The 8,495-nt window shown below is 39.0% G+C and overlaps 1 protein-coding gene across 3 annotated transcripts; it reads right to left on the minus strand.

Annotated features, from left to right (window-relative positions):
- Window positions 1–811: 811 nt before the first annotated feature.
- atp5mc3a (ATP synthase membrane subunit c locus 3a) lies at window positions 812–4,279 on the minus strand. 3 transcript variants are annotated; one of them, XM_066686772.1, is made up of 5 exons: window positions 4,150–4,279; window positions 3,862–3,957; window positions 3,051–3,125; window positions 1,538–1,728; window positions 812–1,403 (listed from the first exon to the last, which is right to left on the minus strand). In XM_066686772.1, the coding sequence occupies exons 2-5, from the start codon at window positions 3,898–3,900 to the stop codon at window positions 1,289–1,291; spliced, it is 420 nt and encodes a 139-aa protein (XP_066542869.1). In that variant the 5' UTR covers window positions 3,901–3,957; window positions 4,150–4,279; the 3' UTR covers window positions 812–1,288. The 3 variants fall into 3 exon arrangements, with proteins under 3 accessions (XP_066542869.1, XP_066542868.1, XP_066542870.1); XM_066686771.1 differs by having other exon boundaries at window positions 4,137–4,267; XM_066686773.1 differs by lacking the exon at window positions 4,150–4,279 and adding an exon at window positions 4,048–4,076.
- Window positions 4,280–8,495: the final 4,216 nt, after the last annotated feature.

The raw sequence follows: 8,495 nt of genomic DNA on the forward strand, positions 1-8,495 counted from the left end.
TTTGGTGCTCTCCCTGCTTTTAGCAGGGTTTGGGCAGTGTTATAATGCATTTTTTGTGGTGAGCAGAGTACACAATTTATACATAACACTGATCAGCGATGATAATATTCATACCATCTCATTGTTTCTACAATCATTGTCCATTTTATCCTCTCCACTTACCATAGAAGGTTTGTTTTACAATTACAACCCTGCTGTTGTGCTGTATAATCATATCCCTCTTCATTCTGGTGAATAAAGTGGTGGTATGATGGTGTGTGCTGTGCTGGTGAGACAGGATTAGACTGTGTGATGCTAGTTTTCTGGAAACCTCAATGTCACTGCTGAACTGTGAATAGTCAACCAGCAAAAAACACCTAACCAATTAATGGACTTAACGATTAACAAACTCTATGCAGTAGTATACAAGCTCCTGTTTCTGAATTTACATTCTAAAAGTGCACCAGCAATCATGGACTATAAGTGGGCAGTGGCCTAATTTCTGCACTGGAATGACTGCAGAGTCTAAGCATATCTGATTAATTTAAAAACCTTTAGTTATGGCTGATCAGTGTTAAAAAAAAAAGAATAAAAAAATTTGTATAAAACATTACACCACTACACTTCATACAAACTTTAAAACAACCACTACCAACCATAAAACAGGAATGGTACATTTTTAAACGTTATATAGAATTACATTACCTTACTTGGTGAAGAGGATGGTATTAGGTTAACCCTGAGTCTAATCACATCCCCACCAGCTATGGGTGTGTGCAGAAAAAGCATTATTTATAAAAAAGAAAAAAAGTCTGACAAGCTATTAGTCCAGTAAACACAAATCTATATTTATTTAATGCAATTTACAAAAACAAAAGGTTGATTGACTTTAACCAGTTGCATCCTACTTACATTTTCACTATTCACCAATAGTTCAACCCCTAAAAATGAGTGGACCCAAAACAAACACACTTCCCCCAGTTGTGAAATACAGAAAGTGCTGTCAGGCTCTACATTTCACTAGGAATAATAAGGTTGACATTCTGCTGAGCCTCACTGGATCTGACAATATTGTCATTAAAAAGAGGGGAGGCATGTTTGCTCAAGTACAAAAATTAGAGTTGTCCTTTAGTTCAAATATATGTTTTAATTTTGTAATTGCTTACATTTGTATAATACATCATTTTGACAGAGTGGACTTCAAAATGCACATATTTTTTACATGGACATTAAGAGCAGACACTTTTGGTAGCAATGGTGAAGTCACAATTGAGTACAGCATGTTTCCACTGTAAGAAGTATAGCATTTTTACATGGCAAACAGGATCAGGAAAGCAACCATCAAACAAAAGAGCCCCATGGCTTCAGACAGAGCGAATCCCAGAATAGCATACGAGAAGAGCTGCTGTTTCAGAGATGGGTTCCTATAAAAGACAAAATTCATAGATTTACAACAATATGCTTAAATACTAAATCTTTTAAATTTACTGTAAAATATCATAGCTAAAACAACCTCAAGGAGTATTACATTATTTCCAGTGATAACCTTATTTCTCACCTAGCATAGCCAATGATGAGACTGCCGAACACTGTTCCAATTCCAGCACCGGATCCAGCCACTCCAACAGTGGCAGCTCCAGCGCCAATGAACTTTGCAGCAGTATCAATGTCTCGGCTCACTGCACTGGTCTGGAAACCTCGCAGACACATTTGGGTGAGGGGAGACTGGGGCAGGAGGGCAGCTGTGGTCTAGAGAAAGGGTGAATAATGCATTTTTAGCGACATTCCGTTTTTAAATTTTAAAGCATATTACAGAAAATACTTAGTAATTTAGCACAGGGCAGTAGGATAAATGTCTCTAATTTTAATCAATATAGGCTCTTCATTGCAGTCTAAAGTTCATACATGTGCACTTTTAGCAGCAAGAAAATGTAATGCGTTGATGAGGTAATTGTTTGGTAATTAGTGATGAAGTTGATCAAGCCTAATTTTAATCTTAATTTGCTAGGCTGGAGGTTTACTAACTGTGGATAATAATGTAGTGCGAGTGAAGAAATCTGCCAAACTGTCAGATTGTTCTGATCAACCGCGGAAGTGATCAGAGCATGCATATAATCACGAGTATGGTGCAGTTCAGTGATTTCTTTTTTTTTTTTTTTTTAAATTAGGATAACAGGTTTCTGTGTTTTTCTTAACAAAAGCTTATGGTGTTCAAGATACCATTACCCCTCATAATAAAACAAAAAATAGAAAGAGAAAAAAAATTTGAATACTTAAGCATGTCATCTATTTCATTGTTTGAGTAAATGAAGACGACAAAATTTTAGAGGAAGGTAGAAGTATGGGTTGGTACATTTATCTAAAAGAATTGATATTGGGGTTGAAAGTATTTTTTATAAATATAAATAACTGCACGCCAAGTTCTCAGAGCTCAAGCCCGTCTCCTTTTAAGATAAACTGAGCTCATCACGAAATGTAGCCTGTCCACAAACACTATGTTACAGGCATTGCTCAATATTAAGAGACATATTTACAGATGAAGCCCTTCAAGAATACTTCTAAACCTCCAAAAATCTGTGAAGAAATATGCACCATCTTGAGAACAAGTGAAATATCAGAACCAAATATAGCGGTAATATTTGCAGCTTTTGTTTATTAACTGCCATGGAAAATATAACAGTAGCAGCACACAAAGTAATCTGACATGTTCAACTATACAGCTTGAAACCAGAGGCACCTAACAGAAATTTAAGTCTCACTACTTTGTAATGAGAATATCCAAGTAAATGTGCATATTTATAAACATTTAATAATTTGATCAGTCACCATATGTTGAAAAAGAATGTCTCCAAATGAACTAGAAAACTCCCTAAAGCAATTACTGATCTGATCCAATTACTGAAATCAGTATTCAAAACAATGCAGAGAAAGCTTTCAAAACACAATTGTAAAAGGTTTTCCAACAGGTTTCCTTTAACTGCACAAAACTTCAAATAAACAATGCTACACTAAAAAGAGGGTCTTCTGTTTGTGGTGGTGGGGTTCAGCTTCTCAGTTGTCTAAACACTCACCTCTGTTTTGACCTCTGGCCTAGACAGTACAGCAGCAGACACTGGTCTGTACAGAGCCCGAGATCCAGAACGAACCTGAAACATTAATAAATGTCATTCATTTTACATTAAAGCAAGAGGCACATGATAATAAGTGTGGAAGAACATATCACAGTCCAACAGAAGTTGTTTTAAAGCCTTTAAAAAGGGCATGTACATGATGTACTGCAAAAAGTACATTTCAATTAATGTTTCTAAGAGTTTCACGTTAGAGATGAATAAAAATGTAGAGGCACAGTTGTCATGGGGAGTTTCTGAATGTGCAAGAACAATGGCTAAAACAGAGGTAACTAGCTTCAGAGAAGAGAAAAACATGCATGTATGATCAATCAAAGCCAACTAAACAGCAATTAACGGGATGGCTGTATTTTGTTAGCTGATAACTGCAGGCCTCTTACAGTAAAGTGATCATGACATAAACCTGCAAGAAGCCCAAGCCAAGACCTGTGCAGGTGAGATAAGCTGCTAGGCAGCTCACATACAAGCTAGATCCTGACCTTAAACCTACGGCTTATTAATAACCTCCCAATTCAGTTCTTTCATCACAGACGAAACTGAATATCCTCGGAAACAGCATCGGTAAGACAAGTATCAGTGTGGCAAAGCTGCTTGACAGTGGAAATAGGAACAACTCAAAGAAAAACTGAATGAATGGACTCCTAGCAGCAACACTAGCAGAGTAGCTTCCAGCTTCAAGTTCAGAAGGCCCCGAACACCGCTCATTCATAGACTAATCACTCAGGGCCACTGAAAACGCTCCATTTTGACTCACCAGGGTGGGCGTAGAGACGAACTTTGCACAGGCGTACATTGTGGATTATGCTGTGTTTTAACCGGTTCTGGGGAGTTTAGCAGCAGTTACCGGGGTCTGTATGGAAAGACAAGACAAAGCTAAGGTCAATTGCAAATGTTACACATAAGCTCAGAAGTAAACCCACTTTAGCTGACGAACACCGACACTTAAGATTTTAGCGGTGGTATCTCTGATGAGAGATGGCTGTAAATAAAGGATGAAACCGGATGAAAGCTAAACGCTAAAACTCGTACCTCTTTCACTCACCACAGCCCGAGGTCGAAGCGGTTGGACAAACTGCGCCTGCGCCAAGTCCCTGCACAGTGTCCCGGATGAGCCCCTGACGTCATGACAAGGTCGTTGAATTGAAGCTTTATTGAAACAGAACGCGAGTCCCTTCAGACTCACCAGAAACATCACACATTTACTCCAGCTCTTCGTTCTGTGAGAAAATACACTATGGTTTTGTTTTAGCCTTTCAGTTAGACTTCTTTATCTTCTCTGCAAGGAAATCATTTTAGTTTAAATTCATCCTTCGGTGACAATTTTTACCTTGTTAACATAAATTTAGCAGCTAGTAGGAAGGGGAATAATAATAATAATAATAAAAGTATTGCAAGAAATAAACTGATATGTTCCACATATAATCTTGAATGGACCTTGAATGTCAATTTATTTCATTTTATATACAGGCAAACAAGCTTTTTTCAAGAACAATACACACGTACAGAAGCGTAAACTATTAGTCTAAATATAATAAAATGTTCAGTATTTGTCTACAATCTCCTTTGTTCAATCGAAGATGCCTGTTGCATTAAAATCAAGTATTCTGTGTTAATGGGTTATGAGAAGGTTTATGGAGCTTGAAAAATATAGTTGGATTTTGTTTGATTATCTTCTTTTTCTCAGAAACACCTTGAAAGCTATACATCCTTTCACTAGAATTCTCTAGTGGATTGTTTTCAGAACTAAAGCAGGAGCTTCTGAAATATTCATTCATTCATTATCTGTAACTGCTTATCTAGTTCAGGGTCGCGGTGGGTCACGAGCCTACCTGGAATCATTGGGCGAAATACACCCTGGAGGGGGTGCCAGTACTTCACAGGGTAATACACACACACACCTACGGACACTTTGAGTCGCCAGTCCACCTACCAATGTATGTTTTTGGACTGTGGGAGGAAACCCATGCGGACACAGGGAGAACACACCACACTCCTCACAGACAGTCACCCGGAGCAGGACTCGAACCCAAAACCTCCAGGACCTGGAGGTTGTGTGACTGCGATGCTACCTGATGCACCACCGTGCCGCCCGTTTCTGAAATATGAAACAATTAACCAGTGTTTATGTTTGTAATGAAGTTTATATGTATCAGACGTCAGCATCCAGGTTGCTGGAGTTTTTAAAGCCCTCAGTGTCACTGCTGGACTGAGAATAGTTCACCAACCATTAACATACAGCCAAAAGCATCCTGTGGATAGTGTCACGTGTCCACTGAGGGAGGACTAGAGGACTACCATCACAAACTGCTGCAACAGATGAGCCACTGTCTCTAATTTTACATCTTCAAGATGGACAAATGACGTAGGTGTGTCTAACAGAGTGGACAGTGAGTGGACACTCATAGAAAGTATGCAGCAGGTAGAGTCACAGTCACACAGCTCCAGGGACCTGGAGTTTTTGGGTTCAAGTCCCGCTCCGGGTGACTGTCTGTGAGGAGTTTGGTGTGTTCTCTCTGTGTCTGTGTGGGTTTCCTCTCACAGTCACAAAACACACATTGGTAGGAGGATTGGCTACTGAAAAGTGTACATAGGTGTGAATGTGTGAGTGTGTGTCACCCTGTGAAGACCTGGCACCCCATCCAGTGTGTGTTCCTGCCTTGCGCCCAGTGATTACAGGTTTTCAGTACCACGACCCTGAACTGGATAAACGGTTACAGACAGTGAATGAAAGAATGAATGAACATAATCTCATTAATGAACTGACACCTCACCAGAGATTCCTCATATGTCTTTTCCAGTTATTCCTGGCCTTTATGTTTATCAGTCCACATCAGAACATTCTGCATTTCTCTTTTTTCAGTATTCCATATGTGAAGATGTGCCTTTAGCAATGTGCTCCCCCAGTGCCTGTCTATAGACTTCAGACTGTGTCTTTCTCTCTGTTATAAACTGCACTATTTCAGCAGCACTATTTGTTCAGTTGAGGGTGATGAATGGCTTGCCAGTGCTATGGACCATGTGAAGGTAAAGCTAATGAGTGCTGTGAGCCTCACTGGACCCTGCTGGTGCCTTCAGTGGTAGAATACCCCTGCTGCTTCCTCAGGTGTGTTCATCTGTACAGGTTAACACAGATATGCATAGTATAGCCCTGCACTCTTATTCACATGAATTGGTTATGGAACACCAATCTTTAGAGGATTCACTATCCACTGATTTCACTGACTTGGAGTAGTTTGATGAAATCAAACATGATTTTCTAGGGGTATTTCAGAAATAAAATAGTATCTTAGTATATTTCACGAGCTTGGTAACTCTATCTTATTCTATTCATGCTTTATGTTTGTACTTGTGCATCATTTATGAAGGACCAAACATGCCAAAATTAAAAATAAATTTATAAACAAATAAACGACCCAAAAAATGTATTTCCTCCATAATAATGAAAATAAATATTAAAAAACAGAGAAAATAATAAATAAAACCTTATATAAATGAAAATGTCTGTTTACCTATATATGTATTTAATTTACTTTCTCTCCTGGCTAATTATTATTTTTAAATATATTTAAAAAAATAATACTTTTTATTATTTTTTTTCATTTTTAAGCATTGTTTTTATATTTTTTTCATTTATTTCTATAACTATTTAATTTTTTCATTAATTTATTTCCCATTTTTTCTGTTGTTCCTTGCTCTTATATGATAATAAGGGGGCTGTCCATCAATCAAATCACAGAGTCAAAACATTCTTATTGGTCGATCGATGCCCGATGCTGTAGATCAGCTGTACATGTCTTGCTCCATCAGCAGTATTTGCTGTTATAGTAATGGTGGCTATACCCATAGCACAACTAGATGGAAAACCGGGACGGGATTAACCGTCTGTGGGAGAGACAGCTCTCTCCCCTCGGTTATTCTGCTCCCAGAAATGGAGCTGCGGGAGACACGTCTCTCTCTGTACAGGCCCTCTGCTCCAGGGATGTAGCTGTGGGAGACACTGCTCTCCCTACGCGGACCATGTGCTTGCAGGGACGGAGCAGCAGGAGACACAGCTCCCTCGGCGCCGCATCTCTGCTCCTAGAGACGGTGCAGCACAGTCAGTCCGCCCGAGCTGCGAATGTGCAAAAAGTGCTGCTAAAGACACATTTGCTTTCTTTCACATGAATTTATACATTTTTCTGAACTCCTGCACTGACATCACATAATTGATTAAGGCATTCAGCTTTACGGTAAATACATGTATGTGAATGTATGACACTAGACCGAAGGTGCATTTGGACCTGTGAAATGGTGTGGCATCACACTTAACAAGCGGATACATACATTTCTCCATTTCATTGAGGCAAGCAGCTGCTTTTCAGAACAGATCTGACACCAACCTTCCCCCCACATTTGTGCTTTCTATAACATTTCTATTAGAATCAACTGCTCTATTCTGGACTTGACTGCTATGCCTGAACCACCCCCCTTCATTAGCATATATTGAGGAGGAAATACAGAAAAAAAAAATATATAGGCATTAATAAAAATAGTAAATTATATATATATATATATATATATATAATTAATTTCATCTGTAACCCTTATCCAGTTCAGGGTCGCGGTGGGTCCAGAGCCTACCTGGAATCATTGGGTGCAAGGCAGGAATACACCCTGGAGGGGGCACCAGTCCTTCAGAGGCCAACACAGACACACACACACTCACACTTTTGAGTCACCAATCCACCTACCAACGTGTGTTTTTGGACTGTGGGAGGAAACCGGAGCACCCAGAGGAAACCCACATGGACACAGGGAGAACACACCAACTCCTCACAGACAGTCACCCAGAGGAAACCCACACAGACACAGGGAGATCACACCAAACTCCTCACAGACAGTCACCCGGAGCGGGAATTGAACCCACAACCTCCAGGCCCCTGGAGCTGTGTGACAGATCTGACTCCAACCTTCCCCCCACATTTGTGTTTTCTGTAACATTTCTATTAGAATCAACTGCTCTATTCTGGATGTGACTGCTATGCCTGAACCACCCCCCTTCATTAGCATATATTGAGGAGGAAATACAGAAAAAAAAATATAGGCATTAATAAAAATAGTACATATATATATATATATATAGAGAGAGAGAGAGAGAGTAATAAATAAGTGCACTAAATACAAAAAATATGTATAAATATACATTTAATTATTTATTGGTTTTATGTCCCATATTAACTCATTTATTTAGTCCTTGTTTCTTTTTCAATTCCACATTTATTAAATCATTAATTAATTTTTAATTTTTGGAGGTCTGATCCTCCATACTCTTGATGCAACTAAAGCATAACATGTGGTTTCTTTTTTTGAACATGCATCAACATTTTAATTAAAGTGAGAGACGATCCA

The sequence above is a fragment of the Hoplias malabaricus genome, chromosome 12 (assembly GCF_029633855.1).
Source record: "Hoplias malabaricus isolate fHopMal1 chromosome 12, fHopMal1.hap1, whole genome shotgun sequence".
Classification (NCBI taxonomy): Eukaryota; Metazoa; Chordata; class Actinopteri; order Characiformes; family Erythrinidae; genus Hoplias; species Hoplias malabaricus.